The sequence below is a fragment of the Camelus bactrianus genome, chromosome 8 (assembly GCF_048773025.1).
Source record: "Camelus bactrianus isolate YW-2024 breed Bactrian camel chromosome 8, ASM4877302v1, whole genome shotgun sequence".
Lineage (NCBI taxonomy): Eukaryota > Metazoa > Chordata > Mammalia > Artiodactyla > Camelidae > Camelus > Camelus bactrianus.
The window spans coordinates 24,486,198-24,504,929 of record NC_133546.1 but is presented as its reverse complement, the minus strand read 5'-3'; the positions used below and the strand labels follow the sequence as shown (position 1 = coordinate 24,504,929).

The 18,732-nt window shown below is 42.1% G+C and overlaps 1 protein-coding gene across 3 annotated transcripts in view; it reads right to left on the bottom strand.

Moving 5' to 3' along the window:
• MAP7 (microtubule associated protein 7) overlaps positions 1-18,732 on the bottom strand; it is a 154,236-nt gene extending 135,504 nt beyond the window's left edge. Inside the window, exon 1 of one of the 3 annotated variants that reach the window (XM_074368293.1) lies at positions 18,566-18,732. In XM_074368293.1, coding sequence (XP_074224394.1) covers positions 18,566-18,632 — 67 coding nt within the window. In that variant the 5' untranslated portion in view covers positions 18,633-18,732. The remainder of the gene's footprint in view (positions 1-18,565) is intronic. The other 2 variants (XM_074368292.1, XM_074368291.1) reach the window with 2 other exon arrangements.

Below are 18,732 nucleotides of genomic sequence, written 5' to 3'. Positions count from 1 at the left end.
TTGAGACATGTAGGACATTTCAGATATGGAGTTTATTTACTAAAATCATGTTAGCATGTGACATAGGCATTTGGAACAAAGGAATGGAAACATGTGAATTAGTATTATTTTACATGCAAGGAAGCTGAGTCAAATGTGAGTTGGCAGCAAGTTTACAATGAAAGCTCGGATTCCCTTCTTCCTACTACTGTGCTTCTCCTACGGCAGATACTTGGCATACAGGGTTTAGAATACCAGAGTCCACTTCTCCAACTTCTATGGAGCTGGCAAGACATGGAGAGAAAAGGAGAGGAAGGATCTGTGTCTTGAAATAACAGCGGATACAAATTGGTCAATGTACTTCCATTATTTTCTGTAATTGGTAAATTTTTTCTGAACTAAAGAATTATTTCCTATCTATTGATCATCTGATTAAAGAAAAATAAATATCACAAACATCTGTGAAAATATTTTCCAATCTAGTTTCTTCTACTTTCAGAGAATCAAGCTAGTATTTACAAAAGCAACACACACACACACACACACACACAGAGTATAGCTGAAACTACCTTTTAGCAGAGAAAATGAAAATCAATGTCTTGGGCAAATGACAGATTTCATTCAGAAATATTCCTCATCCAGATAAAACTAACAACTTCGATCATCTCCACTGAGTTTAATAAAAGTATTACTAAAATAAACAAAGCTAAAGAAAAAGAGAACTTTTCCTCCACTTTTCAAATAAAAAAGTGAAGTGACAATATTTATGAGGTGTCCTAGGAGGACAACGAAAAACCTTTCCAAGAGTGGCTTTTGAAAAGCAAAGTACACCCTCAAATTCAAATGACCTCTGCAGTAGCTGTCCAGTCCACTGCTTTCAAGGATGGCCTCAATTATTTTATGAAACAGCAAAACAAACGCTAGCTAGCATTTAACTTGTCCAGACAAGATTACGAATTTCAGGAAGGAGTCCTGCTTGAGGTCTGTGGCTTGCGCTCAAGGCACCCAGCAGAATGAAGGTTCTGGGAAGCGAGGTCACAGGACAGCCTCTGTGGGACACAGAGGACCGGCACTGAGCCCACCCACACTAGGTGATCAATGATTTTCCTCTTCTGTTAACTTCAGTCGGCTATCCCTCATGGACAAAGATGGGATTTTTCATGCTCCAGTCTGAGGGGTCTCCTGGAGAACTCTGATTCGTATCAAAATGTGAAAACCACCAAAATGGTTGCTCTGTTTTAAAAAGAATGCACATGATACTTAAAACCATTTATTGGGGTTAGTGAGAGCTTACCAAAGGAGGTCAGAAGTCACTACCATCATGCAACCCATGAGGCAGAGTGGGGTCGAGGAGAGGAACACACTCAGCTTCATGTCCTACACTGTGCCATGGGCATTAGATATGTTGTCTTTGTTGGTTACAACAGCCCTGAGAGAGAGGCGTTATCACCTGACAGATCAGGAAACTGAGGCTCAGAGAGGTTCAAGTCTCATAGCTAGTTAAATCACTGAGTCAGGATCGCACCCAGGCCATTCTCTCTAAAGCCAAGATGCTTTCATCCTGCTGACCCATAAATCCTGACTCCAACACCAACTAGCTGCATCTCAGTCACAGCCGCGACCAGTCACAGGGAAGCAAACAGCTCAAGATCAAATAATCATAATAAAGGATTTTTTCCCACAAAGTACACACTTTTTATGTCATTAAGACATATAAATACATTTGAGATTAGTTTCCTAAAGGCTCAAACCCAACCTTTAATGGGAACAATCGTTAAGTCATATAATTCCGGAACACTGTGGCTTGACCCCTGTAGGCACAGAGCTTGGGGCTATTGTCTTCTCCTTGTTACACTCTGACCCAAAATAAAAGCAAATGTGGAAAGGGACACAGTGAGACCTTAAATCTAAATATCCCCAGAAGTAAAAGGAATACAATTCTGAACTCCTTTACTATTCCCCAGCACTAATAAGTGTTTTCAATCCAGTGTGGCACAACCGTCCTCACGTGTCGCCTGCAGATACCCAAGCCTAATTCAGTTCCCATGGGAACTGGGCCATGTAGACTTCCACAAGTCAATTAGGTTTTGCAATTGTTTTGCTCGAATTGTTAAAATAGTAAATGATGCAGAAATGGAGACTTTGAACAAACTTGAGAGAAATGAGACACTGCCTAGTGCAAAAGGGTAGATTTTAGACTAGACTGGCTTTTGTACAGAGAAAAGTTTCCAGAATGACCATAAAATGTACTTGCAATCATAGGTGGAAAATGGTACCACTCATCCAAACAGGCCAACAGGCCCCTGAGCAACTGCTGTTCCCACCCCACCCCCATCCCTTTAGTACATAATGGATTTATGTCCATTTGTCATTCTACCCTGGCTGCCCAGCACCTCTGGCCTTGCTCCAACCCATGAACATGAAACAGACTTGCTGATCTGCAGGAAAGTCAGCTCGTGACTCGGGCCTAGCTGCCACGATGTTATGTAAAAGACTAAACACATGCAGACACAGGCATACACATATACCTTCAGGCTTCTGTTCACATTTATGCTCCCTAAGCTTTTATTCTGTGACGTAAAATTGGAAAATAGCATAGCCCCTGAGTGAGTCTAAGAATATCCTCTTGCAAAGAGAAATCTCCTTAACCAGTGAGAAAGTATACCTGGATTTTCCTTTTTAAAAGCCCAGTGAGCTTTACAAAAACGTTACTGAAATGGGAAAGAGCCCGATTTGTACTCACCAAGGACTGTAGCTGAAAACAAAAATTATTACTGCTGGGTTGAATGGCTGGTCACTGGTAAGTTAAAGGTCTATATAACATAAGTCAGTTATTTTCAGCGGGGCCCACGAGGGCCAAAGTGCTTTTCCACATTTCTATATTAGAGGAGATGATTAATCCATCAAAACTGCTGGACTTCAGTAATCTTTTAAATACTCAATCCACCTCCCCAAAGAAAGCTACAATGTACTACTAGCAGGAGTTTTAGAAATGCACATTTTAATGTAATTAAAAAAAAAAAACTCACATGGTTTGAAAAGGACAAAGTCAGCACAAGTTGACGTAAAATCAAACAGCCCCTGGGGAACAAAGGGTCCCCGCTGGTCCTCTGCCATCCCCATTCTTGAAGTCAAAGGGCTCCCTTATAGTTTCCTAGAATGATGCCACTTCCAGGAGGCTTCTGTGGCAATAAAGGCACAACACTCTGCCACCCTGCAGCCTTACGCAGAGCTTCTAACAGCTGTTGGACAAAGAAACACTGCGCAAAGGCAGACTGACCCTGTGAAAGGAAAATAAAGGAGCAGGTTTGCTTTGATCTTCTTTACCACCTTTTGTTAATAGGCATGTGAGAAAAATAGTAAATACTACCCTGGTAGCCCTGGGCCACCAACCAAGAAGTACTAAGTCCCTGCCGTGCCTTTTATAACATTTCTATAAATCTCTGCTGCGTGGTGAACACTTCATGGTGTGAGCAGAGTCCACCTTCCCACATCTGCTCTGCCACAGACAAATTTAAAACCCTGATGGTTCATTTACCTGAATATTAGATGGGGATACTAAGTTTTCTTTGAAACCCTTTCCTAAGCATTAGGTATCACTAGCTAAGCTGCAAATATGATAAAACGCCACATGAAACTCTAACCCAGCAGCACGTGCTAGAATGCCTTTAGGCCCTCTTGTTCATAATTCTCAGTGATAATACTTTATTAAGGTACATTACATGGACTTCTGAATTCCTCGACAAAAGTTAAAATGTGCATAAAAAGTCTTCCCACCATTACTAGGTTAAACATCCAATCTTACAGATTCAAAATGAGGTGAAGAAATCAGTCACTGGATTCAACAGAAGAATCAGACAGATGCCGAAGGGAGTGTTTCTAAAAGTTAGCTAATCCATCACTGCTGTGAGCAGTTAGAAGTCTAATTTTTGAGCCACATCATTAGAAAGATAAGAAAACTAAGAAACTGGTTCCTTGCCTTGCTTCAGGAGTGGTAAACTGTCAAGGATGCAAGACGAGGTGGTGGTGGGTAATGTCAGAGGGCAGGCAGCAGCCAGATCACACAATGTTCTCCCGCCAACACAAAAGCAAGGGAGCCACTGAGAGGGGCTGATGACTAAACGTGTGATCCAGACAGGCCAGTCTGACCGCTGCTCTTGGATGGGTTGGAAGAGAGAAGGAGTGAGATTTAAAAACTAGTTACATAACAGCTTTGTCCAGGTGGAGAAAACGGATCTCAAGGGGCGGCTGGAGGGGTAGAAAACAAAGACAGGAATATGAGAATCACTTATTTACTCATGTTTGTTTTTTAAACCGCCATCCCTGGCATGTGGAAGACTTATTTTAGGGGAGTGAGCATGGATACTAAGCCCCTGCAGTAGTCCAGGTGAAAGCTGAAGTGGGCAGTGGGAAGGAAAGGTGGTTAATGTTTTTACGAAGGATTCAGATGAGAACAAGGGCTTTATATGTGAAGATAAAACAAAGCTGACAGACGGATAGAATCAGGACCAAAATTATCTTGACAGATCAAAATAACGGACTGTAGCTAAAAAGATTCAGTAGTGATAAATATGAACACCTGTTCTTTTCTTTAAAAAAGCACAACTGCCTGGGTACAAAACGAAGACCAACCCCAGCTTCAGCAGATGCAAGGAAGTGGGGTGCTCAGACAGTAAGCTCACTACACTTCAGTGTGATGAGGCAGTAAAAATCCTGAAAGCATCATGGGCGGTATCGATAGATGGCCAGCATGCTGACTCAGAGGAAGAAGTCTTTATTTTCTGGTCCTCAGATCACATGATCTGAGCTAGATGTTTCAAACAGGATGATAAATTAGAACACATTCAGAAGACAGCAACCTAGGACTTATCATAAAGATTCTTGGCCATAACACAAGAGGATCATTTGAAAGAAAGTACATGTTCTCTGAAGAAAGTAAGACTCTGGAGGAATAAAATAACTGAATTAAGGTTAATTTTTAGTATAGTTCGAGAAGATAGACTGAGGTCAGGTGATTGGAAGTTACTGGAATGTAATGAGAGTCATGCTCTCCATCACTGAGGATGGCTGTGCACAAACACTGATCTGGGATGATGTGTTGGATTCACACATTGTGCACAGGCTGGATTTTTAGATTCCAGAGTCTCTTCTGATCCTGTGATTCCATGACCTGACAAAAATGGAAACGCATGTTATATCCCAGGGGAAGACAGTCAGGTCGAGGGAAAAAGCCTGAGACTCAGACAGCCCTCTTCCTCACTGTCACCGTATCTCCACGTTTACTTATACTTCACACGACTTCATTTTGTAGGCGGCTCTGCAGCTGTATTGTTTTACTCATTCAACTGATGCCCCCCAGAGGTTTTAGACTTAATGCTAAATGAAAACAGTGGAAGCCTCACTCAGTGGGTGTTCTGGCGGGAAGAGGACCATGCTTTGATTTCTGCACCTGCAGCTTACAGACTTCCCTCCTCTCTCACCTGCCCACAACTTGGTGAAAACCTACTATGGGAAAAACTCTGAGGAAGTGGGGATAAAGATGAATAAAACATAGATTTCCTCTTAGTGGCATAATTTATTATGGATGGGTCACCATGGCTAAGTGACTTGAGAGATGAGATCCAAAGGTTTGTGAGTGAAAAGCAATACTTAAAGAATAGTAAACCAATTCAGCTTACTAGTTTATGGGCATTTTAAGGAGAATGACAGTCCTAAGTCTTTAGGGCATCCAAGAATTGGACGGGTCACAAATGTGTTTAAGACTGCATTGAGACTTTCCCCTAATCCTGTCCTTTGCTACTTTGCTGTTGTTCCCAATTTTTTCTCCTAAAAATCTCTAAAGTTAAAACTGACATCAATTAAGTTTTTTTTTTCAATTTAGAAAGGTTTAATACCCTGTTTTTACCTTAATAGATTAAAATTTTATCTCTAAAGTAATCTAAATGTTTTGCATAATTCTGCAGGGAACTCCTGGTTTTCTTTCTGAGGGTCAGTGTACCAGTCAGGGTTCTCCAGAGACACAGGACTAACAGTATTTTTGGTTCTATGTTCCTGGAGAAAAATATAATACACACATTTTATATACATGAAGAGATTTATTTCAAGGAAAAATAGCTGCTGTGATTGTGGAGGCTGGCAAGCCCAACACTGTACAGAAGGCCAGCCGGCTGAAAACTCAGGCTTGATTTCTATGTTACAGCCCCGAGGCAAAACTCCCCTTTTCTGGGAAATCTCAGTTTTTGCCCTTAAGGCCTTCAGTGATTGGATGAGGCTCCCTAGGTTATCCAGGGTAATCTCCCTTACTTAAAGTCAACGGATTGTAACTGTTAACCATATCTGCAAATTCCTTCACAGCAACATACAGTCTAGTCTTTGATGGAACAACTGGGCACTGTAGCCTAGCCAGGCTGCCGTATAAAATTAAACCATCTTGGTCAGTGACCCCAGAGAGATTAAGACACTCTATTCCCACATAGAAATCAACACGTTGCAAAGGAAAGCATGATAGTCAAAGGTCTATGTGGCAAGGGTCATAACCTTCACTGCACAGGCTGGATACTATTGACTCAAATCATTTCCCAATATTGCAATGTTCTATTTAAAATAATATTCATGAACTGGGACCAGGACATCTCAGAGTAGACCTATCCAATTCCCCTTTATTTTCACTAATGATCACCCACTGAGAATCCAATACAGGTTAGCTTCGAAGCATCAAATAAATCCTTTTTATTATTATAAGAACTAAGCAGTCTGTCTCCACATGAAATCATCTGGAAAGTACAGGTATGAAGGCTAAAAAAGAAATCCTTCCCACCGTTTTGATTAGAAGAAACTACAGTATCTAGATATGTGGATGGGGTTGTGTGGTATAAAACACGTTTTTCATGAGAAGATAAAGTGTGCATGGAGGCTTGAGGTACTGAACTTTACAAGAGTTATCGGCTTATTTGTTAAGTAGAGCCAACCCAGACAAAACAAAATTGTGTAATTCTTTGGCACAGTTCTGAAATCAACCTAGAGGAAGGAAGTGACTAACAGCAACATTGAAGTATATAATCATGGTGGGTGAGTTTGAGGTTTGGTCATTTTCATTCAGTGAAGGCCCACACTGAAAAGGATTTGCACATTCACTGTAATTGTTAGCAACCAACTGGAACACTAAGAGCGCTATTCTAAATTATACAGGTAAGAAGTAGGCCTGGCAGCTTTTAAAATTTGCAGCTGCTAATCAAGAAATTTCCCTAACGCATCAATTATTGCTTTTTAAAAAAGATATGAAGCATTAATTTCCAAGTAGATACTACCAGCAACCCAGTACGTTTTTTGATAAATACAGCTTTAGGCTTGCCGGACTTAGAGCCACTGAGATTTTAGGGGGCTCTTATACAGAAAGAAACATCTCAGAAGGATGAACACATTGACTTAAGGCACACTTAAGGCACCCAAACCTCGTCTCCAAAACCTTTTACCTTTCATATATGTGTTCTAAGCCCTTGCTTTGAAACTCATGCAAATAGACAGGCTACTGAGGAAGGATTACAAAGCCGAAGGAGACTTGGCAAACTTCCTAAAATACCACACATGGACCATTCCTCCTTTTATCGTAAGGGCACTGAAATCTTTGATGTGTTTAAAAAACAAACAAAGGTTAGTCCAGACACATGTAATACAGAAGTGAAGGAATCAAAGTCATAATAAAAAATCTCTCCTCTCCTCAATTTTTTTTTTTGCTGGAGATGGTAGTATCTGGTTTCCGCATAGAGGAAGAGACCTGCCCTAAAACCCCTAAAACAAGAAGCACCCATGTCCCTTTAGAGCTCAGAGCCGGAGTTCAGGCAGCTCACTGAGAAAAGACCTTGTTCTTGCTATCTGTTTACAAACAGAAAGAGGGCAGTTTACGTAAGCAAAGCTGCTTAGTTTTAAAAATAATTGCAATACTGCAAATTGTTCCACGAACGTGTTTCCGGATAGGTACATCAATAACAGAAAACAACAATGTGCTCTGTAAAGCAACAAGTCACCGCACAATTCACAGCTAAGTTTGGAACACCCATTTCACAGGTGCACAGGTGTCGAAATGCCACATGCCAAGTCCTATTTCTGAACCGGTGGCCAGATTTAGAATAGCTTTTTCTCCTTCCTTCTGACATTCCGTGCTCCTCCTCTCTCCCAGAACTTTCTTGAACAAGTCCTTGACCGCTTTCGCAACGGCACATGGTTCTAATCAAGTATCAGGTTTCGATTTGTGTTGCACAAGTTGGTGGGTGTTGGGGACCATTTTCTTTCTCTAGGCTCAGCTAGCAGCAGGAAAGTGTCAAACCTGATCGGTTTGTAAATAAATGTAATGGTGTTCTCAAAGCTGATTACTTTAGGAACTACTGGACCATCAAGGATTCAATTACAAATGCCAAACTGCTCTTCTTTCCTGTGAGGTTTCATTGGATTATAACATTATGGGGTTTTTCTATCCAAAGGCATTTGCCCTCTCACAGCTCTCCTGGACTAAAAATAGCTCCATCCCCTTTTCTCAGTTTATTGTAATGCTTTCTTTCACTGTTAGAGCCATTTGCTCTACTAGTATGTTACTTCCTGTCACTCTGCCTGGGACTTATGCAAAGTCACTGTACAAAGCAGAAGTATTTACCTTTTCATGTACACCACAAGGGCATCCTCAGAGATGGTAGGAGAGAAGAAGCCACTGTTGCAGAATAAATTTCTGGGTTTATTCCAGTGTTAAGTATATTAGTATATAATACTGTTATTTTCAATATTAATTTATTTTTCACTGAGGAATGATACAAATTTTAATATTTTAAGAGTGGCATAAAGCCTAATTCAATCAATTACCACTGTATCTACTATACAAAGACAATCGAAGACATCTGAAGCCCGGACCCACTTGAGGAAGTGACATTTTAAGATTTACTAAGTTACTAAATTTTAAAGATACAAACATCTAAATTACAAGGTGAACAAGGTATTTTCTTAGGGAGAAATGTCCATCCGCCTGTGTGTGTCTCTCTCTCATACACACACTCTAAATACAGGCTAGGCCTTGTACATGAGCCCTCTGCAATTTAAGAAAGTCTCTTATAAAATTTAACAAATAAGAAACTTTGACAAATAAGAAAGATAGCGTACTGATATTTTCTATTTGACACATACACTTTGAGGAACCCCAAACTTTCTCATGAAAGCTTGTGGAAGGCCAGTTGTATATGCTTCCTCTATTTTCCTCATAGAGAAACATATTGAAGAAACATAATGAAGTGATGGTGATTTGTTAAAGAAATAATAGACCTGGGAAATCCACCTTTGTGGTTTAAAAAGACTAGAAGCCCATCTTTATGATTTAAAGTGCAGTAACTCTGTAGCAATAATATTTTAAGAAAATTTAAAATTTACACCTGTAATAGAGTATTAAAAAAACACTTTTGAATACCATAAAAATGAAACACAAATAGCCAAGAAGGGCTGGCATGGGTGTCCAACTCAGTCACAACACAATCCATGAATCTCACAGGTCAGCATGCAGCAGGTTTTGTGTTCCATTTGGACAGGTGAAAAGCACCAGGGCCCGTACCTGAGCCTGACACTCTGACACTCAGCCCACGCCTGCGCCAAGCCAAGGCCGTGTGACCCCACAGCTGCGGTTAGGCCAGAGTCAGCATTTCATTTTGGTTCTCTTATTATGGAGACTTTACAATTCAATAGAAGTTTGTTTAAGGGAGAACTTTAGCATGCCGGGGTAGGTCCACGGTGATGCAGTACCAATCCTTAATAATCATGGCCATGAGCATTGTAACACTTCATGCTGATGCTATGTTAGGCACTTGTTCTCATTTAATTAGCTCATTTAATCCTCACCCTGAGAAGCTGTTACCACTATTTCTGTTTTAAAAAGGAAGAAATTGAGGAAGAGAATGGTCAAATGACTGGCCTGACATCCCTCAAGTAGTGGGGGAGTGGAGCTGAGATCGCAGCCCAGGCAACCAGACCCCAGGGTCCCAGCACCAAAGTAATAGTTTTGTATTATCCCTAAATAATTAGGTAATCAATTTTGAGAGCAAGACCATATGGCTTCACACATGCTTGTTTCAGTATAATCTTGAGAAAAAAAAAAATCAAAGATTCTCTCTTCTTCAGGGATCAGTCCCACGCCATACTCCCTACTGCCCCTTTCTTGGTCCTGGATTTTACTGTGCAGATGCCAGCTGCACGAGAGGAAAAGAGGAAACCAGTTCTGCCAAAGGTAAGCCCTCCCGAGAAAGGCTTCAACTCCCAATGAATGGCGCCACAAAGCCTCACCCACACACACAAATGCAACTCAGAAGTGCCCCTAGGAGTTCTGACACAAAGAGCCAGAGATATTCTTGGGAGGTGATGTTCAAAGCGGTAAATGTGAATAATACCTTGGAGGAAAAATGCAAAGTGAAGAGAGCAGAGGTCACCAGATTGAGCCTTCGGTAGAGTAACATCTAATGAGAAGAAAGGAGAGGGGTGAAGAAAGGAGAGATGAGCCCAGAAGGCGTTAGCGTCAGGTCAGGGGAGGGCATTGAGGAGAAGGCATCCTTGTGCCAAGTATTTACAGACAGAAGAGACAGGCTGGTCCCCAGAGCCAGGCAGCTGGTGATTAGAGTTCATAGGTCACTGTGAAAATCTCTGGGAAAAGTATGTAATTTTCTACAAAAAACCCTTTAATTATCTACCCAAAATTGACCTTTCCCTGTTTAGAGGAGGAAGAGGAAGGCAGTGTGGCAGCTAAGCAAAGTAGACAAAAAGAAAGCTAATTACCTAACATTTTGTCTAACTGCACATATTCATACATAAAACTGCATAACTATGTCCCTGAATATATGTGTACATACAGTTGACTATTCAAATATACTCATAATCCACATTCACTTCTGTATTTCCTTAAAAAATTACTGGAGTAAAATAAGAGATAAACTCAGTAGATTAAAGGCAGCAGCTGTTACGATTTTCCAGGTGGTTTTCATAAGCAAGGTACACTTGGCACCTCCACGTTAAACCTAAGGTCAAATGGAAGAGCGCTAACTAGGAAATGGATCTAAAGTAGTTCTCAACCCTGACTGCATACTGGAACCACCTGGGGAATTTCAAAAAAACACTGCCACCTAGCTCCCACCCCTAGAGATTCTCAGATAATTGGCCTAGGGTGTAGCCTGGGCATCGAGAGATTTAAAAGGTCCTCAGGTGATTTTAACTCACTGCCAAGATTGAGAACCAAAGATCTGAACCAATGATGCTCCAGCCCATGACCTCAATAATCGGTTCAGCAACACAACCCTACGCCCAAGGAGTGAGCTATATTTAAACGAACCCACCAGGGCGTTGGGTTGAACTGATTTAGAGCATCTACCATGAATAGAAACCAACCCAGCAGGAATGCGGGAAGCAGGCAACCAGGCCCTGTTTGGTGTGTCTGCCACACTGAAGAGTCAGGTCAGGAGGTTCTGAGAAACAGAGGCCTGGGTTAAGATCTCGGAAAGCAGCCAGGCATTTCTATCACAGCCAATTATTACGCATGTTACTGCCACCCAAACAGGCCAGGCCGTGTGTCGGGCTGTGGGGCCACTAAAAAAAAGAAGGGGGACTCTTTCTAGAATTTCAGCTTGGAATTTAAACTTCTCCTGGAATATAGCTTCTTTTCTACTTCAACTGTGCCAGGCATACAAATTTTCTACGTAGGAGGTTATGCCACAGGAAAGGATACTTCTGTTTACCAGAAAGTCAACTCCAAAAATGAGGCTTTCATAGATTTTAAGATACCCCAAATCTCAATACTCTGAACTTAAACACACACAGTTTTACTAACAACTCCTGCAAAGCCCAGTTCACATCCACCCAAGGCATTTCACGTGGCTTCCCTTCTGCTTAGTTTTGCATCCCCAGCTTCATCTGAGCTATCTGATCAGGTGTGTCAACTGTCAGCATTTTCTCACAAGTCTCTTTCTGTAGGAGCTTTCAAGGACAGGGAAGTGCTGAGTGCAGTGAATTCTTGCTGTCAAAAATATATTACTCTTCAAATTAAAATTCGAAGTGGCACCTAATAAAAGGAAATCTTACAGATTTTCTCAACTGGCTATTCCTCAAATAAAGAAGCAAAGGAGAAGAGTAGTTAATGAATAGAGAAAAATCATCTGATGCCATTTAAATTTGTGAACTGTAAGTCAGAGCATTTGCAAGAGTTAAGATAATAAAGAGGCAGAAAGCACTGACCCATTGAAGAGCTGGATAAACTTTAAAACTTGATTTTCTAGAAAAGAATAAGCCTAAACACTATTCACATTTAGCATACAGAATCTTACACCGTGCTTAGTTATCAAGTGTCCAATGACATTATCAAGACTTTTTAGAAAGCCCTGCAAATACACTTCAGTAACTGAGAACAGACACTAAGTATTGAGTTTGACGTAAATTCTGCCAACAAGGAATTAATAATCAGGACAATAAAACAAGCTATACAACCAATATTTCCAGCTTTCTAACTGCAGGGAAAAAATCCATGTTATTTCCAAATTCTGAAAGCCGTATCTCAAGGGATTGGAAGACATTAAGGGGGAGAAGAGAACTGGGACTGGCATGGGACGTACTGTATAATATGGCACTTCTGCTCATAATGAACTTCAAAATGCAGACACCTCAGGAAGTAAGTCCTACGGGGAAAAAGCCAGTGATATTAGAGCCAAATAAAAATGCCACATTACACCTGGGCTCTGGGAGCAACAGGGCCTCCACAGGTTTTCCCAAGTCTAGTGCACACCATTTAGCATCCAGAAGGGCACTGTTTTACTTTGAGGTGATCACACGGCTTTATTCAAAGAACTTGGTGAAATGGCTAAAAAACAAAACAAAACCTAGTAACGTCAAGTGTTGGCAAGGATGCAGAGCAACCACAACTCACACACATCGCCTGTAGAAACACAAAGTCGTGCAGCCATTCCAGAAAACAGTTTGGCAGTTTCTTTTAAACATACACGTACATATGAGTCAGCAGTTCCACTCCTAGGTATGTCCCTTAGATAAGTAAGAAAAACTTGTACATAAATGTTTACAGCAGCATTACCTATATTGTCAAAGCCTGGAAATAACCCAGGATTCCTCAGTGGGTAGATGGATTAATCTGGAGTACTTCCTTACCATGGCAAACCACCCATTAATAAATAACTATAGATACAACAACACGTTTGAATCTCAAATGCATTATGCTAAGTGAAAAAAATGCAGACTCAAAGGTCTACGTGTATGATTCCACTTTCATGGCCCTCTGGAAGAGGCAAAACCAGAAGGCTGGAAAACAGGCCTGTGGTGGCCGGGGTTAAGGGTAGGAGGCGAGCCTGACCAGAGGAATTTTCTAGGGTGACAGACACTTCTGGATCATTATTATAGTGGTTACATGACTATACATTTGACAAGACTCAATGAATTGTAAAAAGCTGGTAAATTTGTGTGTGTGCAAATTAAAAAGTAAATTTTAATAAGAAAAATTTCAAGGATTTGAAACTTTTTCCTTTCACCAGTGAACTTCATGGAGGGTATTTTAAACTGGCTACCTTTGCAGCTGCTGGGTTATTAACCACTGATAATGTGGTACATCCCCTACTCTGAAATGTCCCTTCTGGGGGTGGACAGTGACTACCTGGTAACCACACCAATGGCTTTTTTTTTTCCTCTCTTCAGTCTCTGAATTCTTGACCTCTTTGTCCCTCTCCCTCGGCAGGTGAGGCTTTGCTTAATAAAGCTTTTCCCAACTTTCTGGCTGTTCCACCCGATTTCTTTGCTGGCTCTGCCTCCTCCTTTGCTTGAAGTGTTGTCTCACCCCCTTATCAGTTTTTCCTTCGAAACTCTCCTCACTTTCGTTGCTTCAATCACGCTCCTCTTACAGAGTGAATCCCGGAGTCCCAGCCTGTTTTCTCTCCTTATCCCCATCCTTCCGCTTGCCCATTAAACGTTTCTACTTACGCGTCTCCCTTGCACCTCAAATCTCCACGTTTAAAGCTGAAATTTTTCTAGTTCTCCAACCAAAACCAGGTCCTCCTCATGACTATGTTCATGCTACCCTTAAACCAATGAGCTAAACTCAAACCTAGAGTAGAATCTTATATTCACTTTTTACCTGCATCCTTTGACACATGCATCTGTAGAATCTTAAATTAACCGTTCTTTTCCCGTTTCCACTGCCAGGCCATAGTGCTGGCCCAATGCTGCCGAGATTTCTGCAGGAACCTCAAAGTTGGTCTGTACGTCACTGAATGCGTCCTTCTTAAATCCCTCCTCCAGTCTACGCTGCTGCTTCAAAATGAGGACCACCTGGGTAGAAGACTGGGCCTCTCACTGATCTCCAGAGATCTGGCTGATCTGCTTGACTCTGCAGATCATGCACTCGCAGCCTCCCACCCCCATCCCCATCCCCATGTTAAAAATCAATGAAAAGAATAACTTTCCTAGATGAAGGGCCCATACCTTCCTAAAAGGCTCAGCTGAGCTCTTCTGCAAGCACAAATCAAGCTTTCAAGATCCACCTGTATAGAATTACCTAATTTATCATGCTTTATTGTAGATACGTTGCTCTCAGGAATCAACAGTTGCTCACTGCCCACAGAATCGTGAACTAACCTCTTAGTCTGACCACTCCACAATCTGGCCTCCCCATGCCTTCATTTCCTCGCCCATCCTCCAGGACTCTTCCATGCTGAGCCTCACACAACTCAGTGTGACCAAAATTTTGCGCTTTTCACATTTGCACCTTTATTTTCCTCTTTCCTCCATTCTACTTTATATATCATTTATCCACTTTGAAAGTTTAAACTAATGACTATACCCGGTATGTCCTCCCTGATCAAAGACCACAGCTAGAAGTAATTCTTTCTTCGCTGAACTCCTCAGAACCTGCAATGATTTGTTTGTGGGTTTTGTTTTCCTTTCGAAATCCAAGGATCACATCTTCATCAACCTTTCAGCCACCATAATGCTTTATAGAAGGTACATATTTCTTGGTCAAATATTATTCTAAGCCTCAATATTTTCAATCCTTACATCAATACAATGAGACTTGAGTGTTTAACATAACAACCCCCTTCAAATGATTATTTTTCAAGCCCCAGAGGGCAGAGATGTTAGAATTTTTTTTTTTTAGAGAACATGCCAGTGTAAATTAGTGTTTCACACACATGCCTAACTAATGATATCAAATTATATATCAATATAAAAGGAAAAAAGTTATCTATTCACCCAAATGAAGCATTACTAGCTTAAGATGTGAATTTCAAAACAGATGAATTTAATACCAAACTGTAGCCTGACCCTTATCTAACAATTTTTATTTGCAGATATTTGTAGATCCTGAAATCTAAGGCCTTAAAGACCACTTTTTAATTTGGAAAAATGCAGTGAAGGGTCGTGACCAAGATCACAAAAAGGTCCATGTCCTTCCAGCACACTGCCTACTAAGAAGAGAAAAAGCCCAATTTCAGGTTCTAAGTCATTTCCCCCAAAGGAGTATCAAAAGAATTCACAGATTACAAGAATTAATTTACTCACTGTGCATGAAAGTGTGGTCTTATGAATTAGTCAAAAGCAGCTTTAAATTTGGTCTTAATTCAGTTGACTCTTTAAAAGGAGTTATTACACTGAGAAATTAGCTCTGCACACTCACTGTCACAGCTCTTGAGCACGAACATAAAATTAAATATACAGAGTTTGGGCAGAGGCAATTTTGTGAATTTCAATCTCTGTTCCTCAAAATAATAACCTGACAAGGATTTGACATCCTCTAGTGGTGAAATTGAAAACTTGTTCCCAAGACAATTATCTTTCTTAGTTCTTTCCAACCTTTGGTTATTAAAAAATATATTGAAAGAACCGTTCATCCACAAGAAAAGAAAAAAAACTTCACCACAAGAATGTGATTTGACTACCTTTGAGTAGAAGATAAATACATGCTGACAGAAATAACATTTTTAAATGTTGAAAGAAATATGATTTTTATAGGGTACCTTTAAATATTCTTTAAAAAGTCTCATTTTATAAGTGGCTTATCACCAATTTTCAACACATCTTTGATACACACATACACATGTATATAATTACGAACACATTACAGCTGTTATTTTTATAATCACCTGAGATTCTAATCTAAATTGCCCTCAAATTAGACCACACTCTTTGCACAAGGACAGAAAAACTAAGAGAAAAAAATATTTAAGAATGGGCTCTATCTCCTAATAACCAGTTCTTAAAAGGGAATAAAATGAATCCATCAACAAGTATTGCCATTTGAGACGGCAATTTTCACCTCTTGATGGTAATAAAAGAAATAACCCCCAAAACCCCACCTCAGCACAAACCTGTGATTATTTAAAAAAAAAAAATGACTTGCAGCATTTGAATGTTATAATATGACATGTCCATAAGAATAAAGTACTGCACTGAAGTCTGATATTCAGGCATAGGCCATGGAAAACTTCATAAATTGTCAAAATTGAAGCAATCCTCATTTGTTCACTCAAAATATTGCTCCCTAGATTTAAAATACATGTATTTTTTCGTCTTTCTTCTTTCTTTGGCACCTGCTCACACAGTTGCTCTGAGCACTAAAAACATGAAAGGTAATCCAGGGCTAGAAAAGTAAGAAAAATAGGAAAAAGACATGAACCAGAAATAAGTTTTAGTCAAATGATAAAGTACAATTATTCAAAAGACCATATATAAAATTTGTCTCTTGGAAACTGAAGTTTCTAGGCAGAGGTGTGGAAGAATTGTTTTCTGTGAAGATGGTAGCCAGTTAAATTCCCCTCTTTATAAAAGAAAATAATTCACTGACAGCCACACAGTTGATCTGGATGTTAATCATTAGAGGCATCACCAGTTTGCTAGTTAACATGCAGAGGCACTGAATTAGCTAGTCTGTACTTCACTCACATCTGAGCAAGGTGTTCATGTGCAGATTCTAGGAAGTGTTTATTTACTTTTTTTTTTTGAGCATAAACTGCTGTGTATTAACTCGCTGGAAAAAATTTGTTTCGGAGGCGGCAGTTTTGTTTTGTTTTTTTTTTCCTTTGTGGGGATTAGGCACCAAGCCATTTATATTCTCAGTGAGGATGCTGCCCTCCTGCTGCCCTCACTTGGGGGAGCATGACCTCCGGCTCCAGTTTATCAAACTCCCTAAAGTAATTACAAAAGCATGTACTCTAAGTCACCCCTTTCCCACCCCAAACCAAAATAATGACCTGCCAATCTTTCAAACACATTAAGATAAAATAAACCGCTCTACAGGAAGTAGCGTGACTTCAAAGTAAACAAGTTCAAGATTCCTTGTCTTAATCTCAGGTATTTTGGCTGGAGGGATTAAGTCATTAGACTTCAGTGGCCCAAACTCTACCCAGCTGAACAGATACACTTGCAAATACTATTATAGCCTTTCTGGATCTTTCAAATTAAAATAAGCATACCGTCTAAATCAATGCCCCTTTTGGGGGTGCGTAGGAGATCTGACATTTAGAAAACAATTGTTTCCGATTATATGTAAGCAGAAGACACAATCGGTGAGCCTGCCATTTGAATTTCCTTGTAAAGTAAGAAACTGCCCCACCGACCCCATCTCAAGTGTAGGAAGGTACCAGGGAACTAGGAGAGGGGAGTAGGAGAGAGGGGTAGACCTGCGAGGTAGCCTCTCAAAACTATCACGAGGAGGAAAATCGTCTACACTAATAAGATGGGGGAGGGGAGGACTTAATGCTCTTGGAGATGTAAGCTCCTTCCCCTGTGTGGCGAGGAGGGCGGGGGCAGCGGGGCCCCTCAACACAGTACCCTGACGAGCCGAGCCAACGTTCCTACCTTGGGTGGGTGCACGGACCAAAACCATAAATTCTGAGGACCCTTTCAAGTTAGCGAATCACTGAGCCCCCACGGGCCCCCACGGGCCCCGACCACCCTGCAAAACCAACCCCGCCTCCCGACCCCCGACGTCCGTCTTCTCGCGAGCGGCTCGGAACCGCCGACCCCAAGGCTCGGGGCGGGCGCCGCTCACGCGCCGCAGCTCTCGGCTGCGCCCGCGGCGTCCGGGGAGACCCGCACTCGGTGCATCGGTTAAGCCGGGAGGGTTTGCGCAGAAACAATCCTGCCAGTCGCACCTGGCTGAGGGTTTTCGGGCTGCCGGTTTGGTTTGGGGGATATGATTTCTCCATTCAACTGAAATAGACCCAGCCCGGCAGGTGGGAGGGGAGCGGCCGGCGTTCCTCCATTTCCTCCTCCTGCCCGCGTTCCCTGGCGCGTTTCCACCTGTTGTGGGGAAGTTGAGGTGGAGCGAGAGAAGGCCGGCCGGAACTCGGGCCGAGCGCCAGCGGCCTTGGGCGCCGAGGCTGAGCCGCCGACGCGCGGCGGCCGAGGGCGGAGGGCAGGCGCGCTCCGAGCCCGGGTGCGCGGCGCGCCGGGCCGGCCGTTCCGGGCCGCGGCCGGGCGGGGGAGGGGAGTGCCGGCCGCCGGTGCGAGCCCCCCATCCCCTCTGGCCAGCCCCCGCCCACGCCCGCGGGACCCCCGCTTGCCCCCACAGCTCAGTCACCTGTTTCGCCCTGCGCGGCGCCGTCGCCGCCCGTGTGGCTGTCGCCGCCAGCTCCCAGGTCCGCCATGGTGCTCGGATGACGTGCCCGGAGAGCCGCTCCTCCCTCTTCCTCGGCTGGGCTCCCGCCGGCCCCCCGCCTCCAGGGCCCGCGGGCCAGACAGGTGAGC